General features: G+C 51.9%; 2 protein-coding genes across 14 annotated transcripts in view; both read left to right on the forward strand.

Annotated features, from left to right (window-relative positions):
- The window catches only part of DAXX (death domain associated protein), a 39,029-nt gene extending 31,769 nt beyond the window's left edge, over positions 1-7,260 (forward strand). For all 11 annotated transcript variants that reach the window (XM_053296908.1, XM_053296912.1, XM_053296910.1 and 8 more), the window contains exons 7-8: positions 4,390-4,576; positions 6,972-7,260. In XM_053296908.1, the coding sequence (XP_053152883.1) occupies positions 4,390-4,576; positions 6,972-7,031 (247 nt within the window). In that variant the 3' untranslated portion in view covers positions 7,032-7,260. The remainder of the gene's footprint in view (positions 1-4,389; positions 4,577-6,971) is intronic.
- Positions 7,261-11,831: 4,571 nt separating this feature from the next.
- LOC128345256 (heme-binding protein 2-like) lies at positions 11,832-20,109 on the forward strand. 3 transcript variants are annotated; one of them, XM_053296948.1, is made up of 7 exons: positions 11,832-12,177; positions 12,297-12,385; positions 13,675-13,747; positions 13,856-13,976; positions 15,204-15,334; positions 15,808-15,971; positions 19,526-20,109. In XM_053296948.1, the coding sequence occupies exons 2-7, from the start codon at positions 12,321-12,323 to the stop codon at positions 19,608-19,610; spliced, it is 639 nt and encodes a 212-aa protein (XP_053152923.1). In that variant the 5' UTR covers positions 11,832-12,177; positions 12,297-12,320; the 3' UTR covers positions 19,611-20,109. The 3 variants fall into 3 exon arrangements, with proteins under 3 accessions (XP_053152923.1, XP_053152924.1, XP_053152922.1); XM_053296949.1 differs by lacking the exon at positions 11,832-12,177 and having other exon boundaries at positions 12,267-12,385; XM_053296947.1 differs by lacking the exons at positions 11,832-12,177; positions 12,297-12,385 and adding an exon at positions 12,559-12,731.
- Positions 20,110-22,528: the final 2,419 nt, after the last annotated feature.

A 22,528-nucleotide genomic window follows, 5' to 3' on the forward strand; every position in this document is an offset into this window, starting at 1 on the left:
TTTGCAGGAGTTTAGTGGGAAGTGTGCGGGGGAGCCTGGAACAAACCACTGTGATCACAAGGAGCCCTGTGGAGAAGACTAAGAGAATGTAAGTATAAATCCTTCTCTCATTTTCTTGAGAGAGGCTTTTTAGACAAGGTAGCATTCTCAGAAATGCTACCTGTTCCACGCGCAGGTACAGTGAGACAGGCAGAGCTGAGGGGTTTCAATGCGTGGATGAGATGTTGGTGCCGGGAGGAGGGGTTTAGATTTGTTAGGCACTGAGATACATTTTGAGGCAAGCAAGGCCTGTACAAAAGGGACAGGCTGCACCTGAACCTAGATGGAAACAGACTGCTGGCTGGTTAAAAAAAAATCAAAAAGGTTGCAGAGCAGCTTTTAAAATGACGCCTGGGGAATAGCCAACAGGAGCTAGGTAGTATCCAGTTCGGCAAGTGTGAAAGTGTAAAGGATTCAGATAAAATAGAAAGGGACATAGCAGAACCACATAAAGAGCAGGCAGAAGGCTGTGCCAGGTGGTCAAAGAGTCAAAAGAAAGATAGCATACACCAGGTGAGAGAGTCATTATATAGGTGCTTATATGCCAGTGCCAGAAGCCTCTGAGCCAAGATAGGTGAGCTGGAGTGCTTGGTTGCTAACGCAGAAATAGATATTGTGGTCATAACAGAAACATGGTGGAGCAGTGAGAACCAGTGGGACACTGTTATCCCTGAATATAAACTCTATAAAAAGGACAGGGAGAGGTGCCTTGGAGGTGGAGTAGCACTGTATGTTAAAGAAGGCATAGAACCTAGCAAGCTAGAAAACCTAGGTGAACTGGAGTCCTCCACAGAAACCCTGTGGGTGACAATACAAAGCCTGAAAGGAAATGTGCTACTGGGGACGTGCTATCGCCCTCCGGATCAAAATGCTGACAGTGACTCCGAGTTGCAGGAGAAAATCGGGGAGGCATCAAGGAGAAGCAGGGCTGTAATAATGGGTGACTTCAATTACCCACACCTAGACTGGGTAAATTCACAGTCGGGTAATGACAGAAAGGTCAAATTTCGAGATATGCTGAATGACTGTGCCCTAGAACAGTTGGTCTTGGAACCGACCAGAAAGAAGGTGATCTTGGACTTAATCCTGAGTGGCACCCAGGACCTGGTGCGCCATGTCAATGTCATCAACCCTTTAGGGAACAGTGACCATAGTGCGATCAAATTCAGCATACATGCGGGGAGAGAATCACCAAGGAAGTCTAACACAGATATTTTGAATTTCAGAAGAGGAAACTTCTCCAAAACGAGGAGTATAGTGAAAAGAAAGCTGAAAGGGAAAATCAGGAGAGTCACTTTGCTCCAGAATGCATGGAGTTTACTCAAAACCACAATACTATAAGCCCAGTTAGATTGTATACCCAAAAGGAGAAATGGTACCACTAAGTCCAGGAGGATAGCTAACAAGTACCATCAAGGAAGTCATAAAAGGGAAGAAGACTTCCTTCTGAAATTGGAAGGCCTGTCCAAATGAAGAGAACAAAAAGGAACACAAACTCTGGCAAAAGAAATGCAAGGTGACAATAACGGAGGCAAAAAGAGAGTGTGAGGAACATTTAGCCCAAAGCATCAAGGGCAGGGGCGGAGCCACCATTGGGCCAACGGGTTCAAAGAACCCGGGCCGCCGACCAATCGGGCCACGTCTCGCGGCCCTGACACACACACCCGCATCTGATGTCAGACGCGGGGGTGCTAGTTTAGCTCCTGAGCAGGGGCTGCGTAGCCCCTTCAGGAGCTAAACTAAGGTTGGTGCTGTGTTCGCAGCGCCATCCAGGAGCGGCTCTTCCCTGCAAAGACAGGGAAGAGCCGCTCCTAGCTGCACGCTGCGAATGCAGCGCCAGCCTAAGTAGCTCCTGAAGGGGCCACGTGGTCCCTTCAGGAGTTAAAAGACTGGTTAATTTAACTGCAGAAGGGGCCATGTGGCCCCTTCGGGAGTTAAACTACAACTCTCTGGCCTCCCAAACGGAGCCTCAAGGCTCTTTTCCGCCAGTCCACGCCCCCACATCTGATGTCAGATGTGGGGGCGTGGCTAGCCCAGCGTCTGACAGCAGGGCCAGCGTGGCGGTGGCGGCTGCACACAGGCTGCCAGCGGTCAAGCTCCACGGCTGATCAAGGAGAATAACAATAATTTCTTTAAATACATCAGAAGCAGGAAACCTGCCAGGGAGGCTGTTGGACCATTAGACAATGAGAGAGTGAAAAGGATTATTAAGGAGGATATGGAGGTTGCAGAGAAGCTAAATGAGTTTTTTGCATCTGTCTTCATGGTAGAGGATACTGAGCATATACCTATTCCTGAACCAGGCTTTTTAGGGATGGAGGCTAGAGAGCTGAGTCAGATAGAAGTGACAAGGGATGATGTTCTTAACTGTCTGGAAAAACTGAAAACTAGCAAATCTCCAGGGCCAGATGGCATCCATCCAAGAGGCCTCAAAGAACTCAAATATGAAATTGCTGACCTCCTTGCTAAAATATATAACTTATCCCTGCAATCGGGCTCTTTACCGGAGGACTGAAAAGTAGCCAGTGTAACACCGATTTTCAAAAAGGGATCCAGGGGCGATCTGGGAAATTACAGGCCGGTTAGCTTTACGTCCGTTCCAGGCAAAATGATGGAAAGCATCCTCAAGGATAAAATTGTGAAGCACATAGAAGAACAGGCCCTGCTGGGAGAGAACCAGCATGGCTTCTGCAAAGGGAAATCTAGCCTCACAAACCTTTTGGAGTTCTTTGAGAGTGTCAACAAGTGTCAACTGGATCTATGTCAACTGGATCAAGGTGATCCAGTTGACATAGTATACCTGGACTTCCAAAAATCTTTCGACAAAGTTGCTCATCAAAGACTCCTGAGGAAACTTAGCTGTCATGGGATAAGGAGACTAGTACATGTGTGGATTGCTAACTGGTTGAAAGACAGGAAACAGAGGATAGGTATAAATGGAGCGTTTTCACAATAGACGGAAGTGGGGTCCCTGAGGGATCTGTACTAGTACTGGTGCTTTTTAATTTATTCATAAATTCATTCATTCATTCTATTTCTATACCGCCCTTCCAAAAATGGCTCAGAGCGGTTTACACGGAGAAATAACAAACAAATAAGATGGAGCCCTGCCCCCAAAGGGCTCACAACCTAAAAAGAAACATAAGATAGACACCAGCAACAGTCACTGGAGGTACTGTGCTGGGGGTGGACAGGGCCAGTTACTCTCCCCCTGCTAAATAAAGAGAATCACCATGTTAAAAGGTGCCTCTTTGCCAAGTTAGAGGGGTAAGCAGTGAGGTGGCCAAATTTACAGATGATACCAAACTCTTTCGGGTAGTGAAATCCAAAACTGATTGTGAGGAGCTCCAAAAGGATCTCTCCAAACTGGGGGAGTGGGTGACAAAGTGGCAAGTGCGGTTCAGTGTTGGCAAGTATGAAGTGACGCACATTGAGATGAAAAACCCCAACTTCAGATATACGTTGATGGGATTTGAGCTGTCAGTGACTGACCAGGAGAGAGATCTTGGGGTTTTAGTGGACTGCTCGTTGAAAGTGTCGGCCCAAAGTGTGGCAGCTGTGAAAAAGGCCAATTCTATGCTAGGGATCATGAGGAAGCGGATTGAAAATAAAACTTCTAACATTATAATGCTCTTATACAAAACTATGGTGCAGCCACACCTGGGGTACTATGTACAATCCTGGTCACCACATCTAAAAGAGAACATGATAGAACTGGCAAAGGTGCAGATTGGGCATCCAAGATGATCAGGGGCCTAGAGCACCTTTCTTATGAGGCAAGGCTATAACACCTGGGGCTGTTTAGTTTAGAAAAAAGACGACTGCGGGGAGACATGATAGAGTTCTATGAAATCATGCATGGTGTGGAGAAAGTGGAGAGAGAGAAATTCTTCTCTCTCTCACATTATACTAGAACCAGGGTTCATCCCATGAAATCCAGGAAATCTAGGACCAGCAAACGGAAGTACTTTTTCACACAATGCATAATCCACTTGTGGAATTCTCTGCCACAAGATGTGGTGACAGCCAACAACAGGGATGGCTTTAAGAGGGGTTTGGATATAACTTCATGGAGGAGAGGTCTATTGACGGCTACTAGTCGGAGGGCTACAGGCCACCTCCAGCCTCAAAAGGCAGGATGCCTCTGAGTCCCAGTTGCAGGGGAGTAACCGCAGGAGGGAGGGCATGCACATACCTCTTGCCTGTGGGCTCCACAGAAGCATCTGGTGAGCCGCTGTATGAAACAGGAGGCTGGACTAGAAGGGCCTTGGCCTGATCCAGCAGGGCTGTTCTTCTGTGGGGCTGGAGTTACTTTCAGGGCACCCGACTGATCTCGGTCCCCTCCTACAGTAGCTGCATCGAGGTGCCCAGCGCCGGCTCATCTGACGAGGATGGGGAAGGACTCCCCAGCCCCTTCTCTCCACAGAGCCCGGCCCCCGTCGCCGACTCCACCTGTGCCGACTCCCCCAGCCTGGGCCTGGTCAGCAGCTCACAGGGCAGTCCTCAGCACCAGCCACAGTGGGCCTGCCTCACCAAGGTAAGTGAGGGCTGCAGCCAGCCTCACTCGCTCGGGGTGTACGTGTGTGTGTGTGTAGCGGGAGGCGACAGTGAGCCGGGGTGAGTGCATTTATTTGGGGGAAGCATTTATATCCTGCCTTTTCGAGCAAGTCCTCTCAGGGCAGCTAACCTTTTAAAAAAACTGTGAACTAGCAGCCATGTGGTAGCCACGAACCCCTTCAAGGAACAGGGAGATGTTTGCACGTTTAAGACCAGGAAGGAGTGGGACTGGGCAGATATCCCTGGAAGAGGGTTCCAAAGGAGAGGCGCCACCCCGGAGAGGGCCTTGTCCCTAGGAGCCCACCAGGGCAGGCAGAGATCAGGGCCTGAGCAGCTTGCGTCTGGGTCTCGGTGGTGCTGGCTTGTGCCGCCAGAGAGTCTGCTTGGTTGGGATGCAGAGGTCTGCTTCAGTGCTTGCTGTGTAGATGGCTCTTTAGTGACACTTTAGGCTCACTTAAGGCTTGGAGTTTCTGGTCTGTAGTGCCTGGGGGAGTTGAGCCAATCTGGGGCGGTGGGTTTCAGTGTTCCCTCTAATAGGGGTTCCCAGAAGTTGACTACAACTCCCAGCATCCCCAGCTGCAATGGCCTTTGGCTGGAGATGGTGGTAGTAGTAGTCAGCATCATCCGGGAACTGCTCTTACAGGGAGCACGAGGATTTTACTGTCTACTCCCTCTTCTGTACTCATTTGGCCCTCTGGGCTGCCATTCCAGTAGTTGGCTAAGCGTCCCCACTTCTTCCTGGTCTGGCGGTGAACCTGAGAAAGCAGCTAGTCTTGAAAGGGAGCAGGTGGCTGGGGTCAACCCTGAGCCAATGCTGTCATGATGTCCTTTGGTACCCTTAAGGGCGGCAGTGGCAGCTGCTCCTGCTGCTCCTGCTGTTCCTCCTCCTCCTCCTCAAGGCTGAACCTTGAGGCCTGGTCTCTTCCCCCCATCCCAGGACTCCAGATTAGCTACCAGGGTGCAATGGTGTGGCACAGTGATGGAGGCAGGGGGAGGGAAGCCCTTCAGAGATCAGGTCTCCTAGAGATTGCCTGACTAGTGCTCCGGGATGTGGATTAGGAACATAGGAAGTTGCCATATACTGAGTCAGACCACTGGTCCATCTCACTCAGTATTGTCTACCCAGACTGGCAGCAGCTTCTCCAAGGTTGCAGGCAGGAATCTCTCTCAGCGCTCTCTTGGGGATGCAAGGGAAGGAATTTGCAACCTAGATGCTCTTCCCAGAGTGGCTCCATCCCCTGAGGGGAATATCTTACAGTTCAAACACTTCTAGTCTCAAATGCTGGGACCAGCATGTGAACACTGCCTGCTTGTGAGGTGCTCTCCTTAGGAGATGGGGACATAAGCTCAGTGGCAGAGTCTCTGCTTGCATGCAGAAGCTCCCAAGCTCACTCCCTTCCAGCATCCCCAGGCAGGGCTGGGAGAGACTCCTGCCTGCAACCTTGGAGAGCTGCTGCCAGTCCGCATAGACAATCCTGAGTTGGATGGACCAGGGGTCTGACCCGGTAGCAGGCAGCTGCCTCTGTTCCTGTGTAAGGCCAGCTGCTGCTCTGCAGGCTTGGACTGAGCATCCCAGGTGCCTTCAGGAAGCCCAAGAGCAGGGTAGGAAAACAGGCCTCCCTTCCCTGCTTGTCCCCCATGACTGGTGTTCAAAAGCCCTCTAAGCTAACAGCCACCCCCACCCCCAGTCTTCTGGCATCAGCTCCACTCTGTGCCCTGCTTGTGAGCTGCTTCTTGGAGTTGGAGGGGCACACCTGGTACGGAAGATGGGACTCACCGGACTGTGGTTTGGATCCCGGGGTGGGGTGTGTGTGAGGCAGGCAGGGAAGATGGTGGTGGTGGTCCGAGCAGGACTTTGTACCCCATGGCTAGCAGAAGCAAAATAAGCTCTGATGGATGTAGCTGAAGGAACAGGGCAAAGGGCGAGGGTCATTGTGCAGAGCAGCGCTCTCAGGACTACTCCAAGTGGTGGCCATAGGTGGAGGTGGGTGGGGCTGGAGAAAGGGGCTTCTACCCACTTCTCCCTATAGCCCTCTGATAGGACCGGGAGCACACTGCCTGCCCTGCTCTCTGCCCCATCAGTGGGTGGTAGCTGAAGGGAGCAATGGGGCTTGAGCCGCTGTGGTATTGGGAGCAGGAGTCGCTGGGAGAAGCCCTTGGCACAGAACTGGGAGTTTTTGTGCAGTGTGTTTGGCCATCGCCCGGCTGGCAGGGAATCCCCTCATGCCTGAGTGGCGTTTAACACATAAGCCATTTCAGTAGGGAACACTGAACACCCCGTTCAGAGCTCTTTAGGTGAGCAGGGAGGGAGGGATTGAGCAGTCAAATACTGGGATACGGACAGCCATGCCCTCTCTCTCTCTTTCTCTCCCCAGACCAGCGTGGCAACCCAGTGCGACCCAGAAGAGATCATCATCCTTTCGGACTCTGATTAGCCTTGTGCTACAGCAGATGTTTATTTGGGGGGGGCAGGGAGGGGGCTGTGGTTTTGTGGACTCTAGGGAGCTTTTTGGTGTCGCATGGGGGCGGAGGTGGGGCAGAGTGTGTTCTGGGTGGTGCTGGGTGAGGGGTGGCTGGTGGGCTATTTACTTATGCCTCATCCTCTTGGGAGTTGTTTTTTCAAAGTTGGAAAAAAATTAAAATAAAATATTTTTGTTTATTGAGTGCTCTGCTGCATATTATGCAGTTTAAACGCTTCTGCCCTGCCTTTCCAGCCCAGCTTTGGGCTCCTCCAAACAGTAAACAATCACATGAGGTGCCATGGGAGGGAGTCTTTAGGTGCTGTTGGCTTGTTTAGCCTCATTTTGTCTTGTCTTCCCAAATTGACACACTGGGACGTGGAGGGCGCGGCTACCCAGCTGCAAAGAGGCCCTTTGGCCTCTTCTCTCCCCCCCTCCCCCCCCCCCCCGCCTTGGGCAGCCTGCAAGGAGAGGAGAGCTGGTCTTGTGGTAAGCAAACATGAACTGTCCCGATTGCTAAGCAGGGCTCACCCTGGTTTGCATTTGAATGGGAGTCTTTGAGAAGCTGCTGCCGGTCTGTGTAGACAATACTGCGCTAGATGGACCAAGGGCCTGACTTGGTAGAAGGCAGCTGCCTATGTTCCTATGTAGAAGAACTGTGAGGCAAGAGTGGCATTTCTTTCCTGCTAGTGCTGGCAGCTGATCCTCTTCCTTCTCTCCTGGGAAAGAAGGGGAAAGTGGGGGGAGTTGCTGCTGCTGCTTTTTTCTCTTCTCCATGTGCCCTTTGCAAGCTGTAGAGGGGAAGAGGCACTCCGCCTGTGTCCAGAGGTACGTTGCCCCATGGAGGTTCATTAGCTGGAGAAGCCGCTTTCCTGCTCACTGAAAGGAATTCTGCGTGCGTTCAAATGCAGCATCACAGCTCTTGGGCTGAGGGTGTGGCGAGAGCAGCTCCTCCCAAAGGTGTACTTAAGACAAATGTCCTCCCACACAAAGAGGCTGCCTTGAAAGGCCCGGCAAGCGGCATCCTTAAGAGGAGGCTGGCTCAAAAGGCTGCTCCAGCACATGCGCCCCAAGGAACCAAGCCACTCTGAGGGCAAGAAACGTGCCTCGAAGGTGAAGCCTCCTAGAGGTGGAGGCGGCTTTGTTTTACCTGCGCCTTTAACACCGTCCTGAGGCCCAGTGGGAGCAGCCACAGCCGGAGGGCCTGGCCTGTGAGTGAGCCAGAGGGCAATGAAGTGGTCTCGCAGCTCTGCACACACACAGGGGCACCCAGCAAGAGTCCCTCTGAGCGTGTACAGAACTCCCTACCCGGGAGTGGGAGGGCCACTGATCTGTCCGGTGAGCCTCCAGGGCCAGGTGTAGTCTATCTGTGGGGGCCTCGGGGGCTTCCTAAGTGCCCCCCCCATAACTCCAGCCCTTTCCCTGCATCCTCTCAAGAGACCCCACTGCTTCTGCCTGCCTGCTTCCCTGCTTGGACCCCTGGAGCCCCACAGCAGAGTCTTCTTGGGGAGGGAGGGGTCCAGGCGGCTTCTCTGTGCCCCCTGCCTGCCTGACCACCTGGGCCTGAACAGGGTGCCCCGCGGGTCCCGACAGGGAGGGAGCCCCTCCTGCTGCCCCAGCCCAGAGAGGCCAGGAAGAGAGGCCGGGGCTTGCCAGGAGCCTGGGAATGGAGTCTGCCGGCCCAAGCAGACCGCCCTGGTGCGGTGGAGCAGCGGCTGGAGGGGAAGGAGCCTCCCCAGTAGCAAACCAGGTGCTGGCTCCATCTAAGGGTGCGCACGGTGGGCTCAGAACAAAGCCCTCTCCTAGTTTCCGGCTGGCAAAGCAAACAACAAAGGGCCCGGCTGGGGGCCGCCTCTTCCGCTCCCTGGGGCAACAAGCTCAAGAAGTGTAAATGCGCAGACTTCCAGTTCAGTTTTTTGGGGATAGTGCTGTAATTAGTGGTAGAGTGAGCCCGAAGTCTTGGGAGGACCACGAGGAGGAGGTCAGCATCCAGGCAGAAAAGGCCGGGCCCCTTGCGCTGCCCCGGCCTCTTTGTTGGCAGGGGCAGCAAGTTCATCCTGGAGACAGACGATTACATCAGTGAGAGCGAAGAGCCCGCCGGCAGCAAAGGACACCCACCAGCCTACGTGCGGCCCAGCATCATGCCCCAGGAGCAGTGGGTCTTCATCAAGAAGGTGCGCTCCCAGGAACACCTGGGGCTCGCCTGCAAGGAAGACAAGGACCCTGTGGAGGTGGCCAGGACCCCCCACCCCAGCAAAACCACCCTTCGCATCAGTGACATGTGCACCTGGACTGGTGGAGGCAGCAGCAAACTGGAGGAGCAGGTCAGCTTCTGAAAGTCCTGGTGAGGATTTCCCTACGAGGGCCTGGAGGAGGCCTCACCCCTCCCTGGCGGCAGCTCCTCCTCCTCCTCCTCCCCGCCACGCTCCCTCCTACTGATGGACATCCAGGGCAACCAGATCATGATCTTCTCGTCGTAGGCCCCTGTGGTGCCCCTGTAGTGCAGCTGGTGGCCAACTCGGGGGAAGGCAACTTCATGTGCCACTGCGGCAGGGTCTCTTCCCACACGAGCATGCATGGCCGGCATGTCAACATGCACCTCAACCTGCGCCCCTTTGACTGCCCTGTCTGCCACAAGAAGTCCAAGATGGAGCAGCTCTTGACAGAGCACATGAAGGCGCACACTGGTCTGAAGCCCTACGAGTGCAATGTCCGTGCCGAGTTCATGTGGCAGGGCAGCTTCATGCAACACAAGGGCCACTGCGAGCGGCGCCATCGCCTCGGAGAGGCAAGGAGAGGAGTAGGTGGCTCGGGCGCCCCGGTGGCCTCTGGGCCTGTCAAGGAGGTGGCGCGTCCCTCCCAAGTCAGTGGACATGCTGAATGGGGCATGCGGGGAGGTTGCTACTCAGAGAACCTGCCTTCTCAGGGAACAGCAAGATGTAAAGCAAGGGGGCTGCAGGAGTGGGGGGCCGTGGGGAAGAGGCTGTCTCCACAGCAGCGACTGCCCCACACAGTCCCCCCCCCCACACACACACGACTTCTGTCTGACTGCATTAGAGATTATTTTTCCTTCTGTGGCTCCATTTAGTGTGAGATTTTTGTAATTTAACATATTTACCTGAATCAAAGACAAATTTAAGACTATCCTCTTATAAGGTAGAGGTTAAATACAGGTTATACCTGCATTTACTTGAAAGGAACAGGACTCTGAATTTAAGATGACCTCTTGATTGCTAGTATTAAAAAAAAAACGGGGGGTGGACTACTCCTGGATTCAGGTAAATACAGTAATCTGGTTTGGGCATCTTTAAAAAAAATATTTTGTTTAAGGCCTCCCCCCCACCACATTTGTTACTTCATATGCATCAGCCCCATTGGGAACCACAAGGGTTTGGGCCATGTCTTTTTTCCAGGTTATAAAACTTCCCATTACACAATCTAGAGTTGGTTACACAAAGCAGCCTCCATGGCCTGGGGCCAGGGGAGCAAAGGGGCTTTCGCAATCTGCAGCCCTCTTTTGCCCCTTTGCTTGGAAGAGCAGCAGTGATGCCCTTCCACTAGTGATGGGGTTGTAGACTGGGGGGTGGGCCAGGGGTGCTAGACTTGGTGCCCCCAGACTTGCCGCCCTCCGAACTGTGACAGGGCTTCTGGTTAGGCCTGCTGCCTCCTCCCATCGTGCCCTGAGCCGCCTGCTAGAGGGCGGAGGGGGGCACCCGGGACACTCGACTCCAGCCCATATCTTGGGCTTCCCCGGTGGTGGTGGGGGTGTGTGTGGGTGTGGGGGGGGCAGGTGTCTCCTGGCTTCAGGACTGGCACTGGAGGGGGCTCTGGAGCCTCCCTCCTCCACCACCTCTGTTCCTAGTTGGTGTCCTCTGTGTGTGTGTGAATGGGGAGGAGAACTGCCTTCACTTTGGAGGACCCTGCCCCCACTGTGCTGTCTAGTTGTGTGGGGGGGGATCCATTCATGTAGCCGCTGCCACCCCCAGCTATCTGTTCTGTCCTGTGTGCCTGTCTGTGCTGTTGTAAACTGCCTCTGTAAGAGAGGGTGCTGCTTGGTGTGGGCCCCCACAGTCAGGATGGTGTCAGGGGTGGGGGAGCCAGACAGTGCTTTCCAGCCCCTGCCCCTCCCAGGACAGCTTCCCTCTCCACAGGACACGGTCTCCAGCTGAAATGGCGCTCTCCCCTTGGCCAGTCGCTCCATCCCCTTTCCTTGTCCCCCTGCCCCATAGCCATTTGTGTGACTCTAATGGGAGGAAGTTGAGATCCAGGACGCGTGTCTGTGTGTGTCTCTGTGTGTGTCCCTCCCCCTCCCGTCCTTATTCCAGGATGCCCCTAGCAGCCTATTTTTCTTTCTCGCCCTCTGCCTCAGTGATCCCCCCCCCTCACCTCACCCTCTGCATCCTTTTCCTTCTGTGGCGCCATTTAGTTTGAGATTTTTGTAACTTACCATATTTACCCGAGTCAAAGACGAATTTAAGATAATCCCTTTATAGAGGTTAAATACAGGTTATACCTGCATTTACTTGAAAGGAGCAAAGCCTCTGAGTTCAAGATGACCTCCTGATTTCTAGTATTTTTTTTAAAAAAAAAATTGGGGGTGGGGGACTAGTCTTGGTTTCAGGTAAATACAGTAATCTGGTTTGGGCATCTTTAAAAAAAGAAATCTTTTAACACACACCCCCCTGCAATTTGTGCCTTTACAATCAGGCCTGTTCAACTTCTGCCCTCCTTCAGATGTTGGCCTACAACTCCCATAATCCCTGGCTATTGACCATTGTGGCTGGGAATTATGGGAGCTGTAGTCCAAAAACAGCTGGGAGGGTGCTAAATTGAGCAGGCCTAATACCCCATTGGGAACCATAAGGGTTTGGGCCAGGGTTTTTTTTTTTCTCCCAGGTTATAAAACTTCCCATTACACAATCTAGAGTTCGTTACACAAGGCAGCCTCCATGGCCTGGGGCCAGGGGAGCGAAGGGGCTTTCGCAATCTGCAGCCCTCCTGTGGATTGGGGGTGGGAGGACAACAGCCTTAAATTGCAGGCCCCCTGATGAGTGAGTGTGAGAGAGAGAAAGACGGGACTCCAGAGGGCTGCTGTCTCTGACGACTTGTTCTAGCAAAGGAGGTAGGTGGGGCCGGATGCCTGGGCTCCCCTGGGCTCGGAAGGGTTGAATTCAAGTCGTAGGAGCTGCTCTGCTAAAAAGAGGGGTTCTGCTAACCAAAAGCTTCTCTTCCCCCACACAGTACGTATCCGCCCCCCCCCCCAAAATGATGTGGCTGAAAGCTTCTCTGCTGCTGCTCTTCCTGGTGAGCACAGGAGCAGGGACTGAGAGGTAAGCAGGGAGACCTGGTGGGTGGTCGTCTTCCTCCCTCCTGCTTAGGACCACCACCCTTCCCCTACTTTGGCAAGAAGGGAAAGCACCCGCCCTGGGCCACTAGCCTAGCGGGGGGGGGGGTGGAGAGCAGTGGAGTGTCTGAAAACGCACTGAGAAGGGGACCAGAAGACAAAGTGCCCTCTCCCCCAATAAAAGCATCTTAAGAACCTGCTGGGCCAGAGGAATTGGGGGAGGGCCCCTCTAGGGCAGCAGCATCCTATTTCCTGCAGATGTCCCGAAGGGAAGGTGGCAACCCCCTGCCCGCTGTCTGTGCCAGTCTTTCAGAGGGAGACCATCTCTGGAGGTGGGAGCTGCAACTGCGTTTGTCCGTCATGGCCCTTGATAGACCTCAGCTCTGTGTACCCAACGTGCACTGTGGGGGGGGGAGAGGGGGGGTTTCTCCAAGGGGTCTTGCTGAGTTCATGTCTGGGGGGAGATGAGAATATCAGGCTCAGCTATTCCTGCAGCGGGGGGGGGGGACACTTTTTAGGCTGAGAAAGAGAAGGGGGGGCGTCTGAGGGTCTTGTGCCAGGCTGTTGAGAGGTGGGTGTTTTCCTGCCCCCGTCCCTCCGTGGCCCCTGAGCTAAGCTGCCCCTCCTGGAATGACCACCTGCTGGACTCCTGGGAATGGGTTTGGGGACACACACACACCCTCCAGGAACCTAGGTCCCCGCCAGGGAAATGTTACCCTGCTGGCTGCGGGGAGCCCCAACAGCCAGCGTGTGCGGTAGACTGCCTTTGAACATGGAGGCTCCATCTACCCCCACCACCTCTGCAAATCCACACACCACCCCCAGGGACTGCAGCTGCTGTAGATCCTGCGGGGGTGGCAGTTTGGGTCTCTTCTCTTGCCCACCCAGCTCAGAAAAGGAGATGCTTTGTGCCCAAGACCTTCAGGAGTGCTGCGGCATCCCGTCCAGAGGACCAGTGAGAAAATGCTGCAGCTATAGGAGGAAGAAGGCCTCCACTGCCACCTTTCTCCAAGCCAGTCCCCAAACTCTCAAAGCAGAGCCCCGCTAAGAGCAGCTACCCAAGTAGGGAAGTTGCTGCGAAGTCAGTGGTGACCCCCGGCCAGTGCCAGAGGCGCTGGGGTGGGGGGGCACTTGAGTGAAGCACAGCAGGCAGGGCCCTTCCTCTTAGCCAGATCGCGCACCCCGGGCCGGAAGCCCTGTAGAAATAGTGGCTAAGAAGGCCCCCCGTCCCACCCTCAATGAGAGCCTCACCCCGATGCCTCCACCCTCTTGCAGGAAGGAGAACCCGTGCACAGGGAGGCGAGAGTGCTTCAGCTACACGCTCGTCTGCACCGGACCCGGCTACGAGGTGAGACCCCCACCCTCGCTGTGGTGGCCACCACCACACAAGTCCCTTTCCTCCTCCTGGCCCTTTTGAACATCCCTTCCCATCTCTTCCCTGCTCTTCCTGCCACAGGCCCGGAGCTACGCACCGTCTGTCTGGGTGGGGACACGTGTGCAAGGCGAACCCTACCTCAGGGCCCTGATCAAGGGCTTCTGGCGGCTCTTTCGCTACATCCAAGGCAGAAACACCCCTGGTAAGAGAAGCCTCGGGCGCTGGGAGTGGGGTGCCGCTTGCATGTGCAGAGTGCCTGCCTGTCCCTCCCACTGGGGGAAATGATCTGCCTGGCCTCAGAGAGCCTGCCTCCAAGCAGACGGAACCCCCCGCCACCAGAACAGTGGTTAAGAAAAGAAAGGAGGCAAGAGTCCTCCCCTGTTGCTGCTCCTCCCCCCTCTAGCAACTGCTTTTGAACATGGAGGTTCCTCATAAGTCCCATACAGTGGTGGCACCGGGGTGGAGGTTGGAATGAGGGCAGGCACTGAAGAGACAATGTGAATTTATGGATGGACGAGCTGTGTCACAAATATTAGATTTCTGAAATAAAAATGGGGGCAGGTGGGGGCTAGCCTCCATGGATGGGCTTGCCTCCATCCATGCCCCCCTTTTGGAGTCTCCTTTACCCCCATAGCCACTGAGAGCCGGTTAGAGTTCACTGTCATTGCATCTTGCAACAGAGAATGCCGTAGATTCCTTCAGGGTACCAGAGCAGCCCTGCTGGGTGCACCTTGTCCGGCCGGCATCCTCTTTCCCATTGTGGCCAGCAAATGCCTCCCGGAAGCCCACAAACGGGGCAGGAGGACAGCCTTCCCCCTTGCTCTTCCTCCCCAGCAACTGCTAGTAGCTGGAGATACACTGCCTCTGAATCTGGAGGTTTGCCCAAGACTAGCAGCCATTGATAGACCTTCCACCAGCCGCCCACCCCCTCCCCCTCAAAGACAGTAATGGGTTCGCACACCAAAGCAAATTGACTGTCAGACAATCAATCACACTGATAAATGTCTGAGTTTACAATTTACACATCTCAAAGTCTGTGGGAGGTTTTTGAATCAAAAGCAGAATGCCTTCTCCCCCACCCTCAGCCCACATCCAAGTCAGTTGTCAGCAAGCAGGAGACAGTGAAGCTAGCAGGGCTGTGTGGGGTGGAGAGAATGCCACTTTCCATCCAGCAAATTAATTAGAGGCCAGAATTCCCACCACCCATAAATGCAACATAAAAACCAGTCCTTGCTCCCTTCCCTCCGCGCCACCCAAAAATGCTCTCTGCCACCTGATTGTGCCTCCCCAATAAATCACCCTAGAGTTGCCCCCGTGTGTGTTCGTTCATTCGTTTGTTCAGGGTGGGGGTTGCTGGTCTGGCTGCTGTGCCCCCACCATCTTACTCCTCTCTGTGTTTCCCCCCCCCATCCCACATCTTGCTCCACAGAGACCTACATCCCCATGACTGCCCCAGTGCTGGCCCGCATTGGGAACAACTCAGAGAGCCTGGAATATACTGTGTACTTCTTGCTGCCAGAAGCATTTCAGAAGGAGCCGCCCACCCCCACTGAAGACTCGGTGAGTGAGTGAGTGAGAGAAGAGTCTCTTCTGTGACCCCCCCCACAAGACCCCATTAGTGTGGGGATCCTCCCAGCTGCCCGCAGTCCCACCTGAAAGTGATGTTTTCAAAAACAAACAAACAAACAAAAAACACCCCAAACCCTATTTACCCGAATAGATGACTCTGAATTTAAGATGACCCCCTTAAAAATAGACATTAAATACGGGTTATACCCATATTTACTTGAAAGGAAGAAGGGTCTGAATTTAAAATGACACACACGCACGCATGCACACACGCCGTTTCTAACAGCAGAGAAAGTGTGGGGGGGAGACCCTCTCCTGAGGACCAAAGTGGGCCAAGCGGTTCAAACTGACCATTGTCCGGTCCGCCATATGCCTTGTCCCAGGCAGCTTGGAAGGGCCACGTTGCACTGTGCCCTGGCCCCTTGCTCTGGCGGCTCTCTGCCCACTTCCTCCATCACCCTCAGGTCTTTGTGGAGCACTTTCCGGAGCTTCAGGTCTATGCCCGCGTCTTTGGGGGCTGGATGACTGATGAGAACCGCCAGATCCAGCTGCAGGCTTTGGACGGGAAACTGAGCGAAGACGGAAGGGAAACCGAGGCTGGCCTGCACTACACTGCGGGTTACAACAGGTGTGTGGGGGCCTCTGGGTGAGCAGGGGGGAGTGGTGGGGAGCCCCATTGCAGCAACTGCCTTGGCATGGGGAGGGGCCTGCTTGGGGATCCTGCCGGGGCACCACAGCAGGACTGAAGAAGACCCAGAGGCATTGAGGAGGTGCTGGAGGGCAGAAGAGGGGGCACAGAGCTCTCCCCTCTTTATCCCTACCAGCACACCGTGGGGATCAGGGCTGGTGGGGAGCCTGGACCAAGAGAGGAGGGTCAAGGCTTGGCCTGGCCTCTTTTTTCCCTTCCCTCCAGTGTTCTCTCTCATTTTTTTCATCTGTGTGCGGAATGAGTTTTGTTCTGGGAGGCAGCATCAAGGCAGTGTGTGCGCACATACATTCAGAGTGGGGCCTTCCTGATTCAGACTGAGCGGGATCTAAAATTAACTGAGTGGACATCAAAAACTATGTGAGCGCATGTACATGCGCATGCCTTAGAGGGAACATGGCTTCCCTCCCTCCTTCCTACCACCTGTATTTTTTCAAATCTTTTCAAATTCCACTTTCCGTAAATAAATTCAACATTGCTTTTTCGCCTACTTTCCTTAAAGACAGTAAGCTTATAAGATCACCCGACATTTTGTGTGTGTCCCCACCTATCAACTCCGCAATGCCTGGACCAATATGAACCAAATTTGCTACAGCTGTAGGGACACCTGTTAGGATGTCGCCCACTCTGAACCAAAATGGTGGACACGTAAACTTGTTTGAGGGCTAACTTGTAAACTGCCTGATTTGAACCAAATTAGGCTACAGCTGTAAGGACACATAAGAAGCAGTTTCTCCAAGGTTTCAGGAAGGAATCTCTCTCAGCCCTATCTTGGAGAAGCCAGGGAGGGAACTTAAAACCCTCTCTTCCCAGAGCAACTCCATCCCCTGAGGGGAATATCTTGCCGTACTCACATGTGGTCTCCCATTCATAGGAACATAGGCAGCTGCCATATACTGAGTCAGACCATTGGTCCATCTAGCTCAGTATTGTCTCTACACAGACTGGCAGCGGCTTCTCCAAGGTTGCAGGCAGGAATCTCTTTCAGTCTCAGCCCTATCTTGGAGAAGCCAGGGAGGGAACTTGGAACCTTCTGCTCTTCCCAGAGCGGCTCCATCCTCTGAGGGGAATATCTTGCAGTGCTCACACATCAAGTCTCCCATTCATATGCAACCAGGGCAGACCCTGCTTAGCTAAGGGGACAAGTCATGCTTGCTACCTCAAGAACAGCTCTCCTCTCCTAGGGACATCTCAACGGCATAGTTTGTGATGATGTCATCTACCCCATTCAAGATGGCAGATGCATGAACATTTGAGGCCTAACTGGGCTACCTTATGAACCGCCTAACTGATTTGAACCAAATTTGCTACAGTTGTAGTATGTGGCACACAGGGATACCTCAGCAGTTTAGTTTGTGATGATGTCATCCAGCCCAATTCAAGCTAGAGGGCGTGTTGAACGTTTAAGGCTGAAGTGGGATAACTTGTGAAGATGGTAATTATCAGTTAAGGTTATAGTGAAATATTAGTGCTTACCAGAACAACTTGTTTCACTCTTGTCAGTCTGCACTCTGGGGTATGGCAATGCTGTGCCGCTCCCTGGCCCCATGCTTTTGAGGGGGTTTCGATGCCCCAGCATTGAAGCTATTGCTGGCTCCTTTCGCAGGGGCTGTTCAGCAGAGTACTCAAGTGGCAGCTAGTCCATGATGAATTACCCCTCTTCAGAAACAAACTGGAAGAGGGGGTCCCACCCTAACCCCAGCGGTGGATGCTGAAACCATCCTGCCCTTTCACCTTACAGAAAAAGAATGTGGGTGGTTGTGTTGCATGGGAAGCTGCCTTATACTGAGTCAGGCCATTGGTCAATCTAGCTCAGTATTATCTACCCTGACTGGCAGCGGCTTCTCCAAGGTTTCACGCAGGAGTCTCGACCAGCCCAACCTGGCGATACTGCCAGGGAGTTAACCTGGGATGCTGGGGGTGTAGAATTCTTTCTCTGTTAAACTATACATCTCTTTGTGGAAAAGGGGATATGGATATTACATGTAGAAGTATTTAATAATGTCATTGTTCTGGAGGCCTGAAATTGTTAAAGCTGGAATGCAAAAGTCCTGCACAACAGTGGATTAGTGGTCCAAGGGCAAGTTTTGGAGTTCAAGGCTCTTTGAAAACATATCTCTGAGTCCCAGCAATTCAATATAATCTTGGGCAACTGGTAAAATGAGCAGAACGTTTTATTTTTCGAGATAGCTGTTTCTCTATAGCAGGCCTGTTCAACTTCGGCCCTCCTGCAGAAGTTGGCCTACAATTCCCATAATCCCTGGCTATTGGACACTGTGGCTGGGGATTATGGGAGCTGTAGTCCAAAAACAGCTGGGGGGGGCCTAAGTTGAGCAGGCCTGCTCTATAGGAAGAACAAGTTTTCTTTTTTGTTTAGCTACTGTATGTAGGTCAGTCGGATGGCTTTGGGCCATTACTTTCCCTTGATCCTTGGGTTGTAATGGACAAAATAATCAAAAAGAATCATTTGAACTTACTTTTAATCAGTACATTCTCTTGGTCCCAGGCAAGGCTGTGAGTGGTAAACACTAAGTTTAACTCCCAGGTAGATTACCATGGATGGGACTAGCAGTCACTCTTGGCCTGAGGAACCCTCACAAATGCTTTTACTGCAAATGGTTGGCTCTGGCAGGCAGCTTGAAATTTAGCTACCCGGCTGCTACTGAGATGGAAAACAAAGCCTTTTAAAGTTAGCAGAAGAGCTGCTAATCTGCTGCAGGGGAAGCTGGCTTTATATGCTCTGCAACTGTTCCTCCAGCCCACGCACACACAACAGCAGCTGCGATCTGGGGCTCCAGCAAAAGATTGAGGGGCCCAGGGCTAAAAACCCCATGGCTGGGTTCACCAGAAGGAGCCCTTCGGAGGGTTTTTGTTTTTAAATCAACCTGCCCCGTCCCAGCAGAGCCCTGCCCCCCCCATCTCCTCATGGTTTCTGGGCAAAATACAAAGTGCTGGTTATACTTAAAAAGCCCTAAACAGCTTAGGCCCTGGGTATTTAAAAGAATGTCTTCTTCTTTACAAGCCCCACCACTCATTGAGGTCATCTGAAGAGGTCTGTCTCCAGTTACCGCCAACTCCTTTGGTTTGGTGGCTACACAGAGACGGGCCTTCTCGATTGCTGCCCTGAGATTGTGGAATGCACTCCCTGCTGAGATACAATCCTCCCCATCTCTGGCAATTTTCAAAAAACACCTGAAAACCCATCTTTTTGCCCAAGCTTTCTCAGCTTCCTAATATTTTGGGGTTTTAATTTCTGGTTATTTTTAAATTGTTAAAAGTGTTTTTAAGTTTTTGTATATGTTTTAAACTGGTTTTATGTTATTGTAAACCACCCAGAGATGAAAGTTTGGGGCAGTATACAAATCTGATAAATAAATACAAATAAATAAATGGTGCAAGGGCTGGGATGGGGCAGATTTACCTGGGACATCCCTCCCTGAAACTCACACTTCTTTCTCTCCCCCAACACCTTCCAGCCCCATGGAACTCTTCAACAGGCGCAACGAGGTCTGGCGGTTGGTCAAAGGGGAAATAGGGTGCAGCCCAGCCACCCCAGAATAATTTCCATGCCCCGCCTCTGCCAGTGAAGATATGCCACATCTTCCTTGCTCCAACGGCTGTGCCTTCCCCCACAAGGAGCCATCGGAGCAGACTACAGGCCGGGCCTGATCCAGTCCTTTCCTTCTCCCGACACACCCAGGTGTTGTACTGAGTTGCCCCCTTTATTTACTGAGGCTGGGCCTTTAATATGAAAGGCAATGGGCGGTGATGGAGTGGGGAAACTTCATCTGCTGAACTTCTGCCTTCCATGAAGCTATGTAAACACCTCTTGGCTTAGCCCCAGTCCTCACTCACAGCTAGAAACAAGTTCTCAGGATGTGTTAATTTAGCATTTGCCTGGATCCCTCCCTCTCACTGTTGCCTCCTACCCTGAGACTATTGAGACTGTTTTGGACTGTAAGCTCCTAGAGGGCAGGAACCTGTCTCTTTTGTCTATGTAACTTTATAAGATGCCATGTACACAGATGCTGCAGTACAAATAAATGCTTACATAAATGAATCTTATGCCTTTCCCCGCTTTGTTCATGTGACTAAGAACAGAAATGAAATGTTATACCAATTCAAAATCTGGCTAAAATTCCAGAATTTGAATCAGACATCTTGAGCAGTTTTGAACTTCAGCTTAGAGGAGCACTTAAAGAAAAAAGGTCTTGTGGATGGATTTTAAAATCATGGTTAAAAGTTTATTGTTGAATTATGAATGAATGAATGAATGAAAGTTGTGTTTTAAGTCATGTTTTTAGCCGCATACTGTATCAGCCTGTTAAATTCAATACACTCCTGTCTGGCTTCTCGAAATAGTGTCCTGAATCTTCACATTTTTACAAGCAAATTTATAATTAAGAGATGTTTAGAAGCTTTTCCTAACCTCTAAATTAATTTCAGCTCTAATGTTGTGGGAGTAACCACTGAATCATGCAGAACTGAAGATTCTGCCGCAGAATCTCAAGTATGCTGGTTGTATTTTAAAACGCAGGGGCTAGTCCTCTGGAAGCAGAAGGGTTCTTGTGGGAGAGACTTCCTTTGGGTGGAGTAATTCCTGGACAGAAATCCAGTGTAGGTTCCCAACATGGCTTCAATGCTAGTATCTGGCCGCAGGGTCAGCCCTGGAGCAGGGACCATCTGTTCCCCTTCTCTGGCTTTGGCTCTGGTGCTGCTGCTACTGGAAGTACAAGTCATGCCTGCCATACCTGTGTCTGCCTGCACTCCCTCCTGCTTCTTCAATAATGACCCAGTAAAGAAGGGGTGGAGTTCAGCAGAGCTGAGGGAAGGTGGGGTGTGTGGGCAAAGCATGAGCCTGCAGGGCCCCTATTGTGGGAGGGCACCCCCTCTGGCCCTGGCCACGGCTCTTTCTCTCCTGCAAGTCAACTGAGGATCTGCTTAGAAAAGCGTTGCTGGCAGCAAGAGAGCTTTCCTTGATTTGTATGGAACACGAGCAGAGCATGAGAAGGAGCCTCATTCCTTGGCTCCTCTCCATTCCCACTGCAAGCCGTTGCAATGATGGATGGGCCCATTGCATGGCTCAGGCCTTGGATGGCCTCTCTTTCTCCAAGGTGCGGGTCTTATTTTCTCTCCCCCCCACCCCCCCATCAGCTGCAAGAGCAGATAAGTCAGGAAAAAGTTGGTGCTGGAAAGCAAAGCATGAAATGGAAATAACCTCTGTCAAGAAATACCACTGGTGGCATCTCCTCGGTTCTAGCGTGGCACCACCTGTTCAGAGCAGCAGTTGTGGCAGCAGAAACACATGGAGGGTCAGGGAGAGGCTTCTGAAGGGAGGCCTCCCCCCGCTTTGCCAGCACCACCAGAGCGCCAGGAGCCCCGCAACTGATATCATCAACAGCATCTGGTGATCTGGATCCCTTAAGGGTGGTTGACATCCTCCTCCTGTGACTCTGATGTTGCTCTTGCCAGTTGCTTTGGGAGCCATGGTGGATGGCTGCAAAGTGTCGATAAGAAGCAAAGGCTTCAGTGGGTGTGAATGTTTGCAGCTTGAAAGCCACAATGGGGTCTTTTGGGCACAGGAATGCAAAAGGTGCACCCCCATGCACGGGGTGTGTCCCCCTCAGGAGTCTTCACATGGGAGAATCTCTAGAAGTTAGAGGCATTAAATGATCCATTTAATGAAAATCCTTTATGCAAAAACTAACTGTCCAGGGCAAGATAGATATCTAGTCAGACTCTTCAAGCTGAGGTTGAAAAACTCTCAGGGGAGAAAAAGGTCCTCCCTGAAAAGTAGGAAAGGTATCAAAAACAAACTAGTCAAGCAGAATTAATGCATATAACACAAATTCACAGCAGAAATAAAAAGGTTTGGATTAAAAAGAAAACAAGAGAAGGGGGAAGTAAGCCTCTCAAAAGGGGTTTCCCTTCTCCCCCCCCCCCAAAAAAAATTAGTCCAAAAAGGGCATCCTAGAAGAAAAAGCCTTTACTTAACATGACAGGCTTCTGATCTTTATACTTCAACCAAAACACCCCAATTTCAGGCCTCTCATTGGCTGGTTTAGCAACTCCACCCTCTTCATTTGTACTCATGTTAGTATTTGTAATCATATATTAATAAAATAAATTCTATATTGGACAATGATAACTCAGGGCATTTTCAAATAGTCCTTTTGTTGTTTCCCAATGTTTCCGGGAAGATTCCAAGTGAGAACAGATTGATGCAAGCAGCAATGTCTCAAGAAGGTTGTTTAATCTGGACCCGTGGTAGCTTATCAATCAATCAATCAATCAATCTTTATTATAGTCTCAGACCAGCACAAGGTAAAAGGAGCATATAACTGGTGATATTAATAGCAGATAAAAGCCAGAGAGTCTATGCCTATTAGCATAAAGACTGTAAGGTTACTATGAAATCACTATATTAAGAACTATGAATGTCTGTAAAAAGCAGTAAAGGAGCCGTAAAACTGCTAAAA

Source organism: Hemicordylus capensis, chromosome 2 (assembly GCF_027244095.1).
Source record: "Hemicordylus capensis ecotype Gifberg chromosome 2, rHemCap1.1.pri, whole genome shotgun sequence".
NCBI lineage: Eukaryota > Metazoa > Chordata > Lepidosauria > Squamata > Cordylidae > Hemicordylus > Hemicordylus capensis.

Coding starts and splice junctions, on each gene's coding strand:
- LOC128345256 (XM_053296947.1), top strand. CDS start 12,658: ATGTCCCGAAGGGAAGGTGGCAACCCCCTGCCCGCTGTCTGTGCCAGT. Junction 13,748..13,855: donor GCACCGGACCCGGCTACGAG/GTGAGACCCCCA, acceptor TTCCTGCCACAG/GCCCGGAGCTACGCACCGTC. Junction 13,977..15,203: donor CCAAGGCAGAAACACCCCTG/GTAAGAGAAGCC, acceptor CTTGCTCCACAG/AGACCTACATCCCCATGACT.